The sequence below is a fragment of the Ceratotherium simum genome, chromosome 16 (genome assembly GCF_057802395.1).
Source record: "Ceratotherium simum simum isolate JZ-2026a chromosome 16, ASM5780239v1, whole genome shotgun sequence".
NCBI classification, from domain to species: Eukaryota; Metazoa; Chordata; class Mammalia; order Perissodactyla; family Rhinocerotidae; genus Ceratotherium; species Ceratotherium simum.
The window spans coordinates 8,410,897-8,430,195 of record NC_141915.1 but is presented as its reverse complement, the minus strand read 5'-3'; the positions used below and the strand labels follow the sequence as shown (position 1 = coordinate 8,430,195).

General features: G+C 40.8%; 1 protein-coding gene across 1 annotated transcript in view; it reads right to left on the bottom strand.

Annotated features, from left to right (window-relative positions):
* Nucleotides 1–3,413: 3,413 nt before the first annotated feature.
* The window catches only part of LOC101408312 (myosin-4), a 28,659-nt gene continuing 12,773 nt past the window's right edge, over nucleotides 3,414–19,299 (bottom strand). Inside the window, exons 14-38 of the mRNA XM_087440168.1 lie at nucleotides 17,104–17,410; nucleotides 16,168–16,238; nucleotides 15,504–15,591; nucleotides 15,304–15,421; nucleotides 14,847–14,970; nucleotides 14,616–14,752; nucleotides 14,231–14,486; nucleotides 13,318–13,560; nucleotides 12,830–13,006; nucleotides 12,463–12,608; nucleotides 12,093–12,183; nucleotides 11,621–12,010; nucleotides 10,970–11,096; nucleotides 10,414–10,532; nucleotides 10,090–10,286; nucleotides 8,636–8,819; nucleotides 8,390–8,555; nucleotides 8,164–8,288; nucleotides 7,592–7,900; nucleotides 6,775–6,978; nucleotides 4,785–4,910; nucleotides 4,524–4,694; nucleotides 4,334–4,438; nucleotides 4,136–4,231; nucleotides 3,414–3,566 (exon numbers count right to left, since the gene is read on the bottom strand). Coding sequence (XP_087296294.1) covers nucleotides 3,414–3,566; nucleotides 4,136–4,231; nucleotides 4,334–4,438; nucleotides 4,524–4,694; nucleotides 4,785–4,910; nucleotides 6,775–6,978; nucleotides 7,592–7,900; nucleotides 8,164–8,288; nucleotides 8,390–8,555; nucleotides 8,636–8,819; nucleotides 10,090–10,286; nucleotides 10,414–10,532; nucleotides 10,970–11,096; nucleotides 11,621–12,010; nucleotides 12,093–12,183; nucleotides 12,463–12,608; nucleotides 12,830–13,006; nucleotides 13,318–13,560; nucleotides 14,231–14,486; nucleotides 14,616–14,752; nucleotides 14,847–14,970; nucleotides 15,304–15,421; nucleotides 15,504–15,591; nucleotides 16,168–16,238; nucleotides 17,104–17,410 — 4,230 coding nt within the window. The remainder of the gene's footprint in view (nucleotides 3,567–4,135; nucleotides 4,232–4,333; nucleotides 4,439–4,523; nucleotides 4,695–4,784; nucleotides 4,911–6,774; nucleotides 6,979–7,591; nucleotides 7,901–8,163; nucleotides 8,289–8,389; nucleotides 8,556–8,635; nucleotides 8,820–10,089; nucleotides 10,287–10,413; nucleotides 10,533–10,969; nucleotides 11,097–11,620; nucleotides 12,011–12,092; nucleotides 12,184–12,462; nucleotides 12,609–12,829; nucleotides 13,007–13,317; nucleotides 13,561–14,230; nucleotides 14,487–14,615; nucleotides 14,753–14,846; nucleotides 14,971–15,303; nucleotides 15,422–15,503; nucleotides 15,592–16,167; nucleotides 16,239–17,103; nucleotides 17,411–19,299) is intronic.

Genomic DNA, 19,299 nt, shown 5'->3' with positions numbered 1-19,299 from the left:
ATATCTCAAGAGACGTCTTTCTTCAGATGCTTTCTTAGTTGGTTAACCAATAATTCTAGCTAGGTTGTTAGTTGAAGTTAGTATATTTTCAATTTAATAAGAGATTAAATAAAGTGAACACTCTCCAGGATGCCAAGGATTCAGTCTATAGTAGTAGGAGATTATAAATATAAGGTAGATAGAAGGTGAGGTAATGTTTTGGAGTAGAGGGATCTTGAGGTTTTGTCTGTTCTTGATATCTGTTTGGTTATTTGAACACTTATGAATTGAGTTGATGGAAAAACATTTAGGGTATTTCCAAGTATTGGTATGTCAATGGTCCCAGAATTCACTTTCAGTAACCATGGTTTTTAAGTCCTCAGAACATAGAAAAGTAAAGAAACTGGCCTATTACAAATTCCTAGGAGATTTTATTAGTGTAACTATGCCTGGCTGGATACCAAAAACACTAGGCCATTGTCATCTCTGCCTAGTTCTCTATGTGTACATTTTATTTATTTATTTTTTTAAAGAGACCTCAGTCTTTGTTTTTTGTGAGGAAGATCAGCCCTGAGCTAACATCCATGCTAATCCTCCTCATTTTAGCTGAGGAAGACTGGCTTTGAGCTAACATCTATTGCCAATCCGCCTCCTTTTTTTCTTCCCCAGTGCCCCAGTAGATAGTTGTATGTCATAGTTGCACATCCTTCTGGTTGCTATATGTGGGACGCGGCCTCAGCATGGCCGGGGAAGCGGTGCATCGGTGCGCGCCCGGGATCCGAACCCGGGCCGCCAGTAGCAGAGTGCGCGCACTTAGCCTCTAAGCCACGGGGCCGGCCCGCTATGTGTACATTTTAAATAGGTTTATCTATAGGTTAGAGAAAAAGTCCCTTGCCCTTTGTAACAAATTGTAACACAATCTTCTTCCCATCTCAATTTCTGTCCATCACAGTAAGTCTTAGTGTTACTATCAGGGAGGAATCAGACTTAAACTACCTCCATCATTCCTAATTCAGAGTTGTTCTTGGCGACAGCCTCCTGCCTTCTCCTTGTATGCATCCTGTTTGGGTTCTACTGTCTAGCATCAGTAGGTTATAAACAGTTCCCAAATCTCAGTGATCTCTCATGTTAACTATAAAGAAAAGACAAAGAGTATTATCAGCATTCTAGACTATCACGTGTGGTTTTGTTATATGAGGTTAGGAAATAAGTGTGTAGATCACTTAATCTGTGAGGAAGATGTGGAAGAGTATTAACCAGAATAGCTGTGACTCTAAATCCTTGCTGCTTTAGTCAGGGACTCTGGAATAATTGACCCATATATGATGAAATCCACTCTCAACTCTCTACATAAGCAATTATTCAGATAGTTAGGAGATGCTTTTGAGGTCAATAGGTTAACTCTACAGAGTTTAATTAAAATTTGATAATAAATGCCTACTCTAGGCAGGATATTTCATTAGTCTTCATCATGGCCTAGGTGAACTATGCCTTATAATTATTTTCTATGCCTTTTAAATCCTCTTCTTATGAAGCAGGCTTCTGATTACTAATTAAGATTTCCACACTGGGGAAGGAAATTTCCTGAAGCAGCCTCATCATTAGAAAGAGATATCCACCACTGTGAAAGAGTAAATTGGTATTTTACTATCTTACTTTTTAAATGTCCACACAATGAAGCAAAATTGTAAGCTTAAAAAAGTATCAAAAGGGGCTAGCCCAGTGGCGTAGTTAAGTTCGCATGCTCTGCTTTGGCGGCCCTGGGTTAATGGGTTCAGATCCTGGGCACGGACCTACACACTGCTCATCAAGCCATGTTATGGTGGCATCCCACATACAGGGTAGAGGAAGATGGGCACAGATGTTAGCTCAGGGCCAATCTTTCTCACCAAAAAAAAAAAAAAGGTATCAAGGGGCCAGCCCAGTGGCATAGTGGTTCGGTTCGCGTGCTCTGTTTTGGTGGCCCAGGGTTTGCAGGTTCGGATCCTGGGCGTGGACCTACACAATGCTTATCAAGCCATGCTGTGGCAGGCGTCCCACATATAAAGTAGAGGAACGTGGGCACAGATGTTAGCCCAGGGCCAGTCTTCCTCAGTAAAAAGAGGAGGATTGGCAACAGATGTGCTCAGGGCTAATCTTCCTCACACACACACACAAAATATAAAAAAAAAATCACTCTGGCAATGGCTATGATAAATTTTTGGTCACACTCTTTTCTATGTTAAGAAATAAATTCCCTTTCTGGTTCCTCCTTAAAATATATATGGTACTGAGAAAAATCAGGTTCCTTGATAAGCAGAATTGTATGTAGAAATTAGAGGGTCAACAGGAAGATTTATCTGAAAAGTTCTGTTGTTTTTCTTGGAGAGAGAGGAGGTTCAGAGGAAAAGAATTTCCCCCAAAGGAAATAAAATCTATAACCATAGAGTAACTGGGAAGTTTGAATGCTGTGAAACTGTTTAACTTCTTCAGTGCACTCCCAGTCCTTTCTTTATACCAGCCTTAGACTCTTGCTTTCATTCTGCATTCTCGTTCATTTCCATCACTGTCATCTCTAATTTGGACCATTTTAATAGTCTTAACAGTCTTCCTAGGCTCTAGTCTTTCCCATCCTGCTCCATCCTCCATACTACTGCCAGATTTGTGTCAACTCTCCTCCTCGTGCAATCTGACCAGTTTGATGCATGTCCTAATTCCTCAGCACTGCCTATGAGGCTGGACCCTTCACAGTAGGACTTAACTTCCGTCTCTGGCCTCATCTGATGTCCTTTGCTCATGGAGCCTATGCTAAACTATTCTGAAATCTCATGCTTGTTTTCTTTTCTTAGAATGACCAGCTTCTGTTCTCTTTCACCTGATAACTATCTACTAATCTTTTAGGAGCTAGCTCACAGTCTCCTTTGAGAAGCCTTTCTGGACTGCCCAGGTTAGCAGCTGACTCTGTGTTATCGCCACACTTTGTTGTCATACTTCTATCAGAGTGTGCATGTTGTATCATAATCTGTTTGAATTGCTGTCCCTGCTGGCTTGAGCTCCTCAACGGCAGGGATGATTGTCATATCCTGGGTGCCCATTTCTGTACATACACATACCTGGTATTTAGTAAAATTGGTTGAATGGAATTGAGGGTGCATTAGCCATCTTTGCATTTTCTCAGAGCACTTCATTTCATTTGCCTTCATTCAAGTTGGTTCACTGACCACATCCATTTTTGTCATCATCTCTGATTGCACACAGTAGCAGCTTAACAAATGTTGAATAAGTGAATTAGTTCTAATATCACTATAGAGTTTGTAATTAAGAGACACGTATATTTTTAGATTGCAAATTTCTCTGCAGACTTTATTTCCTTGACTTTACAGTGATATATGACAGTGACAAAGAACTTCACATTTTGTGCATTTCTTTGGTCACCTTTCAGCATTAGAAATGAATTACTCTTCAATTAGGACTTTTGTGTGAACCTCCCGGCTCTTCACCCGCAGCTTGTTGACCTGGGACTCGGCAATGTCAGCCCGTTCCTCGGCCTCCTCCAGCTCGTGCTGGAGCTTGCGGAATTTGGAGAGGTTGACATTGGATTGTTCCTCCTGAGAAAAGAAATGCATTTGAGAGAACAGGAAAATTTGACATTTTCTAGTTCTTATTGCCGTGGTTACTAGAGGCAGCTACAGGATTTGCCTCATGAATGAGAAAGCAAGAGCAAAAACCTTAAGGAAGATTTCAGAATTAACAGGATGAGAAAGATAACTGCAGCCAAATGAAAAGGAAATGTTCTGAGATGGATTTATCATGAAGTTAAAGAAGACTAAGGCCTCAGAGCCCTCATTTGCACAGCCCCTATGAGTGCTGGGAATTGCTGGGAGTTGTAGAGTGTTCTAGATAGGGAGGGAAGTGTGTTGTACCAAGAAGCATTTCTATACTAACATGTCTGGAAAATTGCTTAAAGAGGTCTCAGAAGAAATGAACCTGAATCTCTAAGGCTCCAGTAATTAGTGGTAAAATTTTTCATTCTAAGTGTTCATTTTCATACCTAATTTTGTATTCCCAATTTTGTGTTCTTTGCCTTAAAGAAAGCCTCTTAAATTCTATAAACTTCAGACTGCACAAAACCTAGACCTGCTTCTGAACCTTTCTCTCTCACTGTGAAGGTACTTACAGCCTCTTCAGCTTGTCTCTTGTAAGCTTTAACTTTGGTTTGTAATTTGTCCACCAAGTCCTGCAGCCTGAGAACATTCTTCCGGTCCTCCTCAGTCTGAAATGAAAGAGGTAACAAATAGATAGTGTCTTTATTTGAAAACTCATTATTTTTGTTTATGTGAAAATAAAATATGGAAAACATGGAAAGGCTGGTCACCTGGTAAGTGAGTTCCTTTACTCTTCTCTCATGTTTGCGAAGACCCTTGACAGCTTCAACATTGCGCTTCTGTTCACTTTCGACCTCATTTTCAAGCTCCCTCACCTGGAAGAGAACAAAAGAGTTTAACAGTTGGCTGTAACTAGTGGCATGAACAGGCTGGGAATTGAATGAAGTAGTGGAGACCCACCCTGGCCTCCAGTTTCTGGATCTGCTTCTTCCCGCTCTTCAGGGCCAGCTGCTCAGCCTCGTCCAGACGGTGCTGCAGGTCCTTCACCGTCTGCTCCAGGTTCTTCTTCATCCGCTCCAGGTGGGCGCTGGTGTCCTGCTCCTTCTTCAGCTCCTCAGCCATCATGGCGGCCTAATTAGCAGTAAAGCAAAATCAGTTGAGGAAGCTGAGATAGCACATCAAGATGCAAGTTTGACCACCACTGCACTGCCCTCTGCTCACATCAGTGATGGCCTTCTTGGCCTTCTCTTCCGCATTGCGAGCTTCTTGGACAATGTCCTCCATCTCTCCCTGCAGTTGGGATATGTCTGTCTCCAGCTTCTTCTTGGTGTTGATCAGGCTGGTGTTCTATTTCAAATTAATAAAAAAGAAGAAAAGCACATTTAATTATAACTATCTACATTGTTATTTTTACTAGTGTATACAGGCATAAATTATTGATCATTAGAAATATTTGGAATAAAAACCAAATCAAAAGTTGAGTCTAAGTTTATGCCTTCTCTTCTTTCTACCCACATCTCTGTTAATAAAAATTCTCTTAAATTTTTCTAGATAAAATTTAATTTTTGATACCAAACGTATTTGACTGTTGTCAGTGGCTGCTTGTAAGTATAAAGCACAATCCTGCCCCAAGAAAATATTTAATGTGCTGTACCATGTAGCACCACACAGCTCATGAAAAATGGATTAGTAATTTTTGGTTGTTCATTTACATTTGTTGTCTCTATATTTTAAGTGCATAAATAGCACCATTATTGATACAAAAATGAGCCAAGAGCCTTTCATTTTTGGAAAGTTGACAGTATTTGAAATATTCAATGAATTTAAGGATCCTAATAATAAATAAGAAAAATACTGCATTTTAACTTGATTTTAAAATTATTTGTAGTATGTGATTTTAACTTTTCCATGATGGCTAGTTCCATATATTGTAACTTTAAAAATTATACAATAATATATGTTTATTGTAAAAAAAATAGTAGAACATACAAATTAGCAAAAAAGAGAATAATTATTGTACTCTCACTACACAGGGATAATCATTGATAATACTTTTGTTTGTCCTTCTGGATGCTTCCTGTATATTTTTAACAAAAAAGATCGTGCTTTATATATTATTATTTATGGTTTTTTGGTGAGGAAGATTGGCCCCTGAGCTAACATCTGTTGCCAGTCATCCTCTTTTTGCTGAGGAAGATTAGCCCTGAGCTAACATCTTCCTCTATTTTGTATGTAGGATGCTCCCACAGCATGGCTTGATGAGCGGTGCATAGGTACGTGCCTGGGATCCGAACCTGCAAACCCTGGGCCGTTGAAGCAGAGCGTGTCAACTTAACTGCTACACCACCAGGTTGGCCCCTATATATTATTTTTAAGTTGCTTTTTTTACTTACTATATTGTGAACATCTTTCCATGGCAATAAATGCATACTACAACAGCTGCATTTTAGCCATTGTGAGGATATACTACTATTTGTTTAACAAATCTATTAGAAAGAACAAATGCTGACTAGCACTAATGATGGCCTCCATGAATTTGAACTTAAGAGCTTCTTTCTATATCTCATGAATTTAGCTTTTTTTTTTTTTGTGAGGAAGATCAGCCCTGTGCTAACATCTTCCAATACTACTCTTTTTTTGCTGAGGAAGATTGGCCCTGGGCTAACATCTGTGCTCATCTTCCTCCACTTTATATGGGACGCCGCCACAGCATGGCTTGCCAGGCAGTGCATCGGTGCACGCCTGGGATCCGAACCGGCGAACCCCGGGCCACCACAGCGGAGCGTGCGCACTTAACCACTTGCGCCACCGGGCCGGCTCCTGAAGTTAGCTTTATGTGCATACACGATACATAAATATTACCTGGTGGCTTATTCTTTCTCCTCTATTTTATTTGTTTGTCTATTTGCAGCTTAGAGTTGCAAACAACCAGATGGCCAACAATTATATATATGGTTATTAGTAGGAGTTTTATTTGTGCTTTTTAACAAAAGTTACTAGATCTCTAAACTATTTCAAATCAACATGATTATGCCAGCCCATAAATATACTTGTGAGCCAGCTAGGCCTCAGTACATACTTCTGTACATTTTCCAGAACTCCAGCAAGGGACCTTTGCCAAGGTTACTCCTTACTTTATAACGAGCTTACCCTCTCAAATTGTCTTCAACTTCAGGGAGTGCATTTGCTCAACCATAGTCCTGAACCTCACCTGGGTGTGCAAGAGTTGCACACGCTCACTAGCATCCAGAAGTTCTTGCTCTGCCACTCTCCTGCTCCTCTCAGTCTGTTCCAGGGATGCCCTTAGCTCTTCAATCTCAGCCTGCAGCAGGTTAGCTCTGCGCTCAACCATTGCCAGCTGTTCTTTAAGGTCGTCTTGGCCTCTTATGGCATCATCCAAGTGTAGCTGAGTGTCCTACACAGAAGGAGAAATTGACTCTTACTCATGCTCCAGTTAAAGCAAATACAAATTTAGGGTCATGGACACGTGTTGATCTTAATAACTTAGAGTATGAATGACAAATTTTTTGTAGCCCAGGATAGCAGTTCTACTCAAAAGAACATGATGTTATATTATTTTAGATCCTGAATCATAAAAAAATACCATGAGTAAAGCTATAAAATTTTGGATCAGGAAAGTATCCTTATAGATGAGCTGGTCTAATAGTCTTATATATTTTATATACATTAAACAAATATAGATATGTGTATTTTAAAATATATATTTATATACATCAAACAAATGAAGTCCACATAAATGAAGTGATTTGTGCAGTGGCGTGTAGCTAAACTCTCATCACTTCCTCTGTCTCCCTACCCTCACCACTTTGTCTTCTCTTCAGATGACAAAGGAAACTCTGTCCTAGGCTTTCCAGAATTAAGCTATTTTTCAGCCACGTACATAAAATTTTCAACTGATTACTGTATTACTTAGATGATTTATGGCAAATATTCCTCTAAAATTTAGAATTGGAGTCACACAGTTACACCCAGACTGTATGACACCATGTGTGTTTGTCCCAGTGTACCTTCAGTATTCCTTGTGTGTTTCTAAGATTCTTTATTGCCTCAGTAGCCTGGCGGTTGGCGTGGTTCAGCTGCATTTCCATTTCATTAAGGTCTCCCTCCATCTTCTTCTTGATCCTCAGGGCATCATTTCTGCTTCTGATCTCAGCATCTAGGGTGCTCTGCATCGACTCCACCACTCTGAGATGGTTTCTCTTTAGCTGATCGATTTCTTCATCTTTTTCAGCAATTTTCCGGTCAATCTCAGATTTCACCTGATTTAACTCAAGTTGAATGCGAAGGATTTTGCCTTCTTCATGCTCAAGAGATGCCTTTAAAAAAAGCAACATTGAAGTTACCTAAAGAGCTTTTCTTTTTGCACATTATGATGATTTCTTCAAGAAAGTATTAAAAAAACTCGCAAACTTTCATACATCTTAATTTTGCCTTTTAGTTCTGCATTCCCAAGGTACAATTCGTATTTCTCACTGAATTACATGAGTTATTCTCTAAAGGTTTGCAACATGATAGATCTCAGTTGCTATTAATTTTTCAATTTATTTATAATGCATAGGTGAGCAAACGAAACACGTGCCTCTGCTTCCTCTAGGGCAGCCTGTAGTTCACTCTTCTCTTGATCTATTTGTTTCTTTACTTTCTCCAATTCGTGGATGTGCTTTCCTCCCTCTGCAATTTGCTCAGTCAGGTCAGAAATCTCCTCTATGGTTTAACAATAAAATACCAAATTTAGTTGAGAAAAATGGAAAATTGAAAAGATACCTCTCTACCATTTTTGAAATAGAATGATTACAAAGACTCACGCTGTAAGTTCTTATTCTCTCGCTTTAGTGTTTCAAGTTGGTCCAGGGATTCCTCGTGGGCATTCTTCACCTTGAATAGCTCAGTGCTGAGAGAACGGGACTCCTTCTGGGAGGCCTCAAGTTCAGCCTGAGTTTCTTCATTTTTCTGTTTCCATTCTGATAGGACCTGGAAGTACATCAGAACTAAGCCTCTGTAACCAAGAATCATGCCACTCTCTCCCTAGGAAGCTGGTCACTGTGGGCCACCTTGTCAAAGTTCCTTTGCTTCTTATCGAGGGCTGCACAGGCTGCATTCGATCTCTCCACATCAACCATGAGGTCCTCCACTTCATTCTGGAGCCGCTGCTTTGTCTTTTCTAGAGAAGCACATTTGGAATTCACTGCTTCCATGTGTTCCTCAGCATCCTGCAGACGCTGGGCCAGCTTTTTCCTGAAAAGTTGGTCAGGGTGAGTGACCAAGAGCAGAGTCAAAGTTACCACAGTGAACTTTAAAGCTGCTTACTAGGAAAGCATATTTTCCCCAAGATTTTTTGCTCCTATGTCTACAAATTGCTAAGATTTTCTAAAATATCTTCTCAGTACCCATTTTATCTCTTCGAGAATTCTATTTTCTCTAGCGAATTCTTATTTTTATCACAGGGGTCGTCAAACATGTTTATGAGGCCATTTTTTGTGTGTGTTGTGTTGGTGGTGGTGTATGTGTGTGTGCGCGCGCGCGAGAGAGATTGATTATGAATAAGCGCTTGAGCTGAGTGAGCAATGTAAGGATATGAGGGTGAGGAGGAAGTAACAACCACGAACAGGAGGCATATCATCGAAGAATGTTAGCATTGAATAGGATCCTTAAACATTTTCTAGTATAGTCCTCTTTAGAAAGAGGAAACTGCCGGGCAGAATGATGTGTCCAAGGTCATACAATTAATCAGTAACTTTCTAGGTTTGGTCACCCCAGACAATAAATATTATTCCATTATTACACTTCCCAAATATCCTCCAAAGTCTTACTGCTCTCTTCACCAGCCCACCTAATTCACGACCTCTCTAGCCCACACTCTTATCCAGAATGCTCCCTCTGCAAATGCTTGCCAAACCCTTTCGTTCTGTCTAATTCTAACAACTACTGAGATAAATCAAATTTAGGCAAGCATCCTTCACTAGGAACATAAGGGTTATTTTCCTTCCATGTGTAACTCCCATGAGTTTTATTCCACAAAAACTGTGTGTAATTAGTGAATTAGTTGATTGATACTGATTGTTAGTTAAATGATGACAGAGTATGATAGTGTTATTCTGAACTTTCTATACTCCAGGTCGGAATAAACTGATTATTGTTAATTAAAGTATTCATAATAATGTACCAGAGAGTCTCAATGTCTCCATTTTTCCTTATATTAAAGGAAATTAGTTATCCTTAATTCATAAAAGGTATGCTGATAATTATTAATTCATTTTGATGGAAAGAAATTTAAGATGCTTTTGTAATAGACCTGGAATGGGGAGAGGGCTCTGGTCTTGGTCCATTCTCCAATAGACGTACACTGGACTATAAGGAGGAGAACGTGGTAGAATCTATCACTTTACAATCAAATAGGCTGAAATCCTTCACCTATCTCTATGCCTTGGAATATTCTGTCTTTCATTTTTCCCTTTCTGTTTTTTAACTTTTACTTCTTTCTGCCCCCCTCACTAAGAGCCCGTACTTAGCCTCCTCCAGCTCCTCTGTGCGCTGAATGGCATCCGTCTCGTATTTGGTCCTCCACTGGGCAACCTCACTGTTAGCCTTGGACATTGACCTCTGCAGCTCGGCCTTGGCTTCCTGCTCCTCTTCATACTGTTCCCGCAGCAGGTCACAGTCATGGCGGGCTGACTGCAGGGCGTGAGCCAGGGCGGTCTTGGCCTGGACCAACCAAAAAGTGTGCAATGTAGGTTTACATTCTGATCACTGATATTCTCTATGTGAAGTTCAATACTATTTCATACTGCCAAGTTCAAGTGATTCAAAGTATCAAACAGAAAATTCTCACCTTAGACTCCTCTTCTAGCTGCCTCTTTAATTCCTCAATCTGTTGTGTAAATGCTTGTTTGCCTCGGGATAGCTGAGAAACCAGAGCTTCTTTCTCATCTAGCTGTCGTGAAAATTCACCTGTGAAAGACAAAACATGAGTGATTTAGTTCTGTTGTCTAGGTGAAGAATAATTTAAAGAATGAAATAACATTTGAACTCGCTTATTTCGTATGATGAAAAGAATAACTCAAAAGCTTTGATGCTATTAAGAAGGTTATTTCTTGCTTTTTCAAAAATGTGTGAGCTTTCTTTGATATTTTAGGATTTGGGGATTTTTTTGAGCAGTGCTGAGGCAACAAAAATCTCCTCAGCTTAGGGAGCTTAATTTTTTTCCAATTAGTAGCTTTTAATCATTCTCTTCACCATCTCAAAATAAAAAGATAAAGGAATAACAAATCAATGATAAATGGGTGTACATGGCCAGAGAAATGATTTGTGTTTGCTAGGTACACACAGGTGGAGGCTTGCCTTTCATTCTCCACCTCTCCACAGGCTGCTTATATTCATTTACTGACCTGATTCTGTGTGTAAACGTGCCTTCTGGGCTGACAATTCATTGATTAAGCGTTGTTGCTCTTCTGCCTTTGTCTTCACTTCACTAAGCTGGTCCTCTAATGTGCGGCACATTTTCTCGAGGTTTCCCTGTGGTGGGAAATAGAAAACAGGAGAATATGATATATTTGATATGTTCGTAAGTCTAGGATTTGGAGATCTGTAACTCCGTGTGGAAAGGGGCTGAATTTTATTTATTTTCCTATCTACTTCAAAGCCTTGCACGATGCCTTGGGTATAGAGACGCATAATGTTGGCTAAATGAATAGATAAATGATTGTGAAAATTAGATTATTTTCTTTTGGAAAACATGAACATCATTTAAATTTTGCATCATGTGGAGTAAGGTTTTTAGATTTTTCTTCTGTAACTGCATTCTTTCACAGTGATAGTGACAAAAGTTGAAGTGAATTCTACAAAATCAGATATGAAGACTGAAATGATTCAATTCAATATAGTGATACCTGTTAAAAATAATTTTAAAATTTGAGGTAACATGTAAAATTGGTACAGTTACGTTAGATATAGTCATACATACATCATACAGTCATATAAATATCGATCCTTTTGAATCGTTGCAAGTAAAGATGAAACAGGGACAAGTTAATAAACACCTTGGCTTTGGAGACAGTCTCCATGTTACTAGCAAGGTCATCGATCTCCATTTTCAGCTCGCTCTTCTCCTTCTCCAGTTTCTGCTTGACCCTTTGCAGGTTGTCTATTTGCTCCCCAAGTTCAGCCACACTGTCCGCGTGCTTCTTCCGAAGAGCAGCCGCTGTGGCTTCGTGCTGCAGGGTGGCCTCCTCCAGGTCCTTGCGCATTTTCTGGAACTCAGCCTCCCTCTTCTTGTTCATCTCAATCTGGGCTGAAGTCGCCCCACCAGCTTCTTCCAGGCGCTCGCTGATCTCCTCCAGTTCCTGGGAGAGATCAGTGCGCTGCTTCTCTGCTTTGGCCCGGGAGGCCCGCTCTGCCTCGATTTCCTCCTCCAGCTCCTCGATGCGGGCCTGGGAGTGACATATCAAGGTTGTGAATTCATGGCAGTTTTGATTCCTGTAATGCCCAGAAAAGGTGGTGGGTATGACTTACCTGTAACTCCTTGATCTTCTTCTGCAGCTGCAGTGCAAGGGCCTGTTCATCTTCAGTCTTGCTTTGCAGATTGCTCAGTTCAAACTCCTTCCTGTTAGAAGAGTAACACATTAGCTCGCAGTCAATTCTGTTACCAGTCTTCTTTTATGTATAATCCAATGTCTTTATACTGCTGGTGTTGAGGAAGCAAGCAGTACATGTTTGATGAGTCAATGATGTATGATTTTCATTAAATACAGAAGTCTAAGATGTCATTATTTGTTCTTTTTCCTCATAGGCCGTGAAGTAATATTTTAGAGATCTCTAAAACATATATTTATCTGAACTGACAGACAACAAGCAGGTTACAATTGAATTGTATCATACTCACTTTTTGAGTTTCTCATCAAGTTGCTGTTTGTCATTTTCTACGTCCATTGTGGATTCTTGGGCCAATTTTAGGTCACCCTCCAGTTTTCTCTTGGCTCTTTCTAAGTCCATGCGAAGTTTCTTTTCTTGTTCCAGAGATCCTTCAAGCTAAATTTATAATGGATTTTATTTATTTTGGTTCTTAAGCACTGAACCATATGTTACTAGCCTTCAAAGATACACAGGAGATTTTTAAAAGATACACCAAATAGCATGAGAACTTTATTATTTTCAAACCAGGAGTTAAAGGCTTATGAGCATCATTAATGGTTGCATGTCACAATTGTTTATTTCATCTTAAGAGGAAACACTGTGTTTTTCACACTTACATCATCCACTTGCTGCTCTAGCTTGGTTTTAGCTTTGGTCAGGGTGTTGACTTTGTCCTCTTCTGCCTGCAGGTCATCTAGGGTTTGCTGGTGGGCCTCTTGGAGGGCCTTCTTCTCCTTGGTCAGCTTTGCAATGTTTTCATCCAGGCCTGCCATCTCCTCTGTGAGGTTTTTCACCTTTAGATTTGAACAAATTACAGGACTGTTAATGACATCATGTTGTCTTATTGAAAAACATGGTAATATGTTAGGACAGTGTTAGTCTGACATGGAAAATGGAAACTAGAAGATAACCCAGGCCTACATAGCTAAAAAATATGGGAGATGAAGGTCAAGGTAAATAGATAGAAATGGTGAAGACTAAAGAGATGACATAATTATGACAGTATTTTCCTTTCATATTGCATAATTTTAACATTAAACTTTCACTTAAAATACTTGAGTAACAGGCTAGCACTTGTAAATACTCTGAGATGGATAATTTGTACCTTGTTCTCTGTGGCATGCTTTTCCTTTTCAACCTTGGCCAGTGTCAGCTCAAGATCATCAATGTCTTTCTTGAGCTCTGAACATTCATCCTCCAGTTTCCTCTTCTTGGCTGTCAGCTCAGCATTGATCTCTTCTTCATCCTCAGCTCTCTCAGTCACCTCCTTGATTTTGGCCTCCAGCTGGATTTTGGTTTTAATCAACTGGTCACATCTTTCCTCTGCATCAGCTAAGCCATCTGCTTCCTAAAGGGGGAAGTTAAATATTTTCATTTGTCAAAGCCATATCTGCAAACACACAATAATTTATTAAAAGGTGGAAACTTCAGTGACTCAACCATTTCAGTCAACATATATGCCAACTAACTTGACAACTTTTAAAAATCAAATGAACAAAATGTTAGTAATTTCAATCTACTGATTAAGTATAATAACAGATTTCCTCCAAATATTCATGTGTGGAAGGTCAAATCAGGAAGACTAGGCTTTTGGCAAAATCTGTACCTTTGCTACTTTGGAAAAGTCGTTTATTCATTCTAGGACTCAGTTTTCTCACATTTCAGGGGTGATTAATTTAGCCTTTTTTCTGCCCTGGTAAAAACAACATAACTTCTATTTTATGCACAAAACTAGGAGAGAACAATCTAATATAAAAGAAGGTTTTATAAAGAAAGGAAATGTCTATGGATGTTTTTATGACTTTGCTCGCTGATGACCAAACTATGTGTGAATGTGCATTGAACATATCATAGTTTGTGACTTTGCATCTATTGCCTCTTTAGGCCTGAGTCTTAGTATTTTTGAAAGGCAAACAAGTCCAACAAATGTTTCAGTGGAAACCATTTATTTATAGACTTTAAATTAAAAAAATTCTCATATCCAGTCAGATAGTGATTGTGCAATATATAACACTCACAGATTGAACTTGGAGCTGTAAGTCATTTTTCTCTTGCATCAGAGCTACCATTTTCTCTTCAAGTTCTTTCCTTTTTGCCTCTGACTTAGCCAGCTCTTCTTTGGTCTTCTCAAATTCTTCCTTCATGGTGGCCATCTCCTTCTCAGTCTCTGCACTCTTGAGGAGGGGCTTGATCTTGAAATACAGTTTCATCCAGGGCCAGTGCTTGACGTTCATGAAGGCACGAACATTGTACTGGATGCAGAAGATGGACTCTCTGTAGTAAAGAAAAAAAGATTCAAATGAAGAAGAATGTGGAAATTGACCATCCCTCAACAAAAGTAATGACTGCATGGGATTCAACTATGAAAATGTGAGGAAGAAGGACTTGTACTTGGTCCCTCACCTCCTCTCCATCATCTTCTTGAACTCCACCCTCATCAGGTACCCTCTGCACACCGCTTGAGTGCGTGTGATGAGTTGAGCCAGCTTTTCATCTCGCATCTCCTCTAGAGTTCCCAACAGTCCAGCTTTAAAGAAAACCTTGCCACAGAACAAGTTAAATATGTTATTTCTGCTCATGAGAAAGTACAAAGGTGATGAAATTACGATAGATAGAAATTTGGGTTGGTGGTACCTTGGTATGACCAAATTTGTACTGTGTATGGTCAATGTCAATAGACCCTAGAAGTTTCTCAGAAGCCTTCTTGCTGTCAATGAACTGACCTTCTGGGATAGCACTCGCATTTAGAATCTTGTATCTGTCAGAATAAAAAAAATATAAAAATGTGATTTTTCTTCACTGAAAAAAAAGGTGGAACTCTTGGTAGCTGTCATTGAAAAAGGATAGATTGAGTTTTGGAGAAAAATTTCATTAAAACAATCAAACAGTGTTTTTACAGTGCTTCCCAGTAAAACTTGGGAAGATATGGTGAAAAACTTACAATAATATAAACAAAGCCTTCTTTTTTTTATGTTCACCTTTCAAATAATAGCATTTCATTTTTCGATGAGAAGTTAAAAAATGTTTGAACTATGTGGTGATTTTTTATATAGACTAACACGTTGAAAAGGAAAAATAGTGAGACACAAACCTCTGTTTGAAGTCTGCGTAAAGGATTCTGCTTGGGAATCCCTTCCTACAGATGCGGATGCCTTCCAGCACACCATTACACCTCAGCTGGTGCAGGACAAGTTCATGCTCCATGGCACCTTAAAAAGAGGTATGTTTTCTACATAAGAGTCTAATGAGAAGTCACACTGAAGTCTTATCTGGATATTAGACATGTCTTACCAGGAGTTTTAGTTTCATTGGGGATGATGCAACGTACAAAGTGGGGATGAGTGCTCCTCAAGTTGGTCATCAGCTTATTTAAATTCTCCTGTAAATCCATATGAAAAGTTTTAAAATAATTTCTGTCTGCATCTACATGAGAGTTCCTATCAATGTCCATGGTTAATGTGCCCCCGTTTCACATTTTAATAAGCTGTCTCAATGAAGAGCGAATCACAATGGCCAAGAGAAATCATACATATGGAGTACAGATGGGAAATTATGGATTACACAAAACCAGTCAACTTCAGTTTATGTTTCTCAAGCACTGCCAATCAGAGAAGATGTGTATTAAGACTTTGGTCATATGCAGTAGATAGTGTAACTGAATACAGTGGTTGCTTTTAAGAGAGGATTTGATTTCATGTGAAATTTGTTCAATGCCAGATCTTTTAGAATTGGGGAGTAAGGGGAAAATGATTCATTTATCTTAAGGTTTGATGTGAAGAGACACACTGTGGGTCTTCTTTTTGTATACTTTTTTGTAAGGAATTTTCCAGGTTTTTTAGTACATCATTACTTTCTTCAGTTTCACCATAGATTTCTTTTTAAAAAATTTTATAAAGTTATGATAATTTAATTCTTTTACAAAAGTAATCCTTTGAAATTCAAGAATATACCGTACCCTGAAAAGAGCTGACACTGTCTGGAAAGAAGAACCCTTCTTCTTGCTACCTTTCTTTCCACCACCACTTTCTGAAAAATAAATAGAAAGATTAAAATTATTTGTAATAGCCTTTTAAGTACTATCCATAGACATCAGGACTGCCAGAATTTCCTTTGGAATTTAAATTTGCACTCATTCACTTGTATCCTTCCTATTCTTTCCTATCTTTTCTCCTTCAATTGTAGATTAAGAAAATGTCAGCATTACCTCACATTATAGGCACTGAGGAAAACAACAGCAGACAAACTGTGAGTGAAAAGGGTAGATGTGGGGGAGGGATGGGACACCTCTACTCAAATCTGCAGTCTGTTGCCTGAAGGCAGTGCCCAGGAGACAGGCAATGTGTAACGCCTCCTCTAAGGAGGCGTTACACATTGCCTGAGAATAGGCAAAGCTTTGTGCTTGGTCCCAGGTAGGTGAGCCTGGGCTCACCGGTGGGGAGTCCTGTTTCCTTTTTGCCTGTGCTTCCATGCTGTTGCTTGCACATCTGATCTTAGGGGACTTAAGAGAACAGAACTTCAGTTTCTCAAGCGCTAGTGCCCTGACAAAGGATTTCTTCATTTCCAACTTAGCTGGATCCTTGAGGGAACCAATACTGTTAAAATGGTAGAAATGAGCTGTATGATCGTGAGCAAGTCACTTAACCTCCCTGAGTCTCTGTTTCCTTATTGGTGAAATGAGCTGTGGACTAAACGATCCATAGTGTCAATTTTAGCTCTGAAAGTCTAAGCTCGTAAAACTGTACCACACTTATTACATATACTTCCTTTCATTAGAACCATATCGACCAGTATTTTCGTGTTAGGTTTTCCTATAACTATATCTGTCTCAGATATACAGTATATTTCTATTTTGTGACTCTAGGAACATATTAATGCTATTAAAAATGACCACCTTCTCCAGCTTGTGCCCCAGTGAAAAGGAAAGCCAGAGTCTTCATTGCAGATTTCTGGTACAGGCCAACCACGGTCTCGTTCAGGGGGTCCTTGTTCTTGTCAAGCCAGCCAGTAATGTTGTAGTCCACGGTGCCAGCGTAGTGCACCAGCGAGAAGTGAGCCTCAACCTTGCCTTTGGCAGGTTTGGGCTTCTGGAAATTGGCGGACTTGCCAAGATGCTGTTCATACAGCTTGTTCTTGAAGGAGGTGTCTGTGGCCTTGGGGAACATGCACTCCTCTTCCAGGATGGAGAAGATGCCCATAGGCTAAAAGAATAAAAAGAAGCAAATGCCATTTGAATTTTGTCTGCTTGTAGAAATAATATGTAACATTAGGATCCTATTTGAGTAAATTCATCCTTTAATTCCTATAGTCGATGAAAACTCATGCCTTTGGTGAGAAGTTGTTCATTTAACAAATATTTCTTGAGTGCCTTTCAAGATGCAGGTGCTGTGTGGGGCTCTGATATGATGGAGAGTAAGATAAATGGAGGGCGTTGCTCTTGTGGAGTTTGTGTCTTTGCCCCGAAGGCTTTAAAGCAATATTTCTCCAAGTGTGACTTGCAAACTAGTAGCATTAGAATCACTTGATGAAAATGCAGATTCCAAGGCTCCATCCCATACTTACCAAAAAGTATTTCAAGGGGTGAGATTAGGGAAATCTGCAATTTTGTTAAGTACTTGTAGTGAGTCTTGGGCACAACTGAAGTTTGAGAGCTTCTGCTTTAAAGTACTAGAAATTCGGAGGGAAGTCAAGATGGCGGCGTAAGCAGTCTCTGAACTCACCTCTTCCCGTGGACACAGCCAATTTACAACTACTCGTAGAAAAATTACCCCTGAGACAGAACTGAAAACTGGTTAAGAGGAACTCCTGCAACAACGGACAATCCTAATTGAGGTGGAAGAGGCAGAAACTCCCTTCTGGAGAGGAAAAACGCCGCCTTCACAAGCCGCCAGCATCACGGCTGCCGGGAGCAGCCCACAGGTACGCAGCCCTCCCTGGAGGTGCGGGGCCATGAGCCGGGAGCGCCCCCACTGTGGGTATTTTGTGGACCCAGCACAATCGAGACGAGTGGCATATCTGACTTTGCCTGCTACTAAAGCCTTGGGGAATACCCCCAGAAAACCCGGTTCACAAAGAAACTAAAACCGGCTCTTAAAGGGCCCGCGCACAAACTCACCCGTCTCAGAAAGCATCCTAAAATCACCAGAAAGAAAGGTGCACAGTGCTTTGGTGAAAAGAGACTCACCTAATAGGCCCTGTGTGCATCTCGGTGAGAGGTGAGATCTCTCCAGGGACTGGGACATTGGCGGCGGCCATTGTTGTGGCCTGGTGTGGGCGTGCTGACACAGATGCCATTGGAGTTCTCCCTGGGGCCTGCTAGCCCAAGTCTGCACCACCCACTAGAGCACCCATTTAATCCAGCTCAGCCAGGGCAGGCAGCCCACCTGAGAGACTGGCCCCACCCAACAACAAGCCCTCAGGCAACTTGTGGGCCTGCATAGATTGGTGACTGGATTCTCTGCAGCCTGGCAACTGAGCCCACTTCAGTGGGGCAGGGTGAGCACAAGGAGTGGGTGGAGAGTGTGGGGCGGTGGCGGAGTGTGTGGGGCTCCCGCTGTGGAGAGACTGGGTCCGCTTCGGGAGGTCAGGGCGCGCACACGGGGCAGGACTGTGTTGACTGTTTTTGTGGACCTGTGGGTGGCAGGGCTTGTCAGCTGCAGAAGACTTGTGCTTCTCGAAGACCCACATAGGGGGTTTGCCCCACCTTCCGAAGCCTGAAACAATTGGGTGCTCCTCTGCCTGAGGCCAGCCCCACCCAGCTACAATCCTCAGAGAGCTGACAAGAGACCTAAAGGCTGGAGGCTTATAGCAATTGTAAGGCCCTGAGCCTAACAACCTGCCACGCTGGGGGCCTACTCACTTGAAAGAAATACTGCAACACAAATGTGGTATTAGAACTTGCAGCCAACTGTGCTGGGGCTCCCCACACCTGATAAAGAGACTGAAGGGCCCACAATGGCTACAAGCAGCTGAGCATTACAACAGCTGGCCAGGAGCATAACTCGGCCTCCCTGGGCACCTACAGGGAGAACAAACAGGCCACAACAGAAGGACACACGAGCCCACATATGGATCTCCCCTGGAACATTGA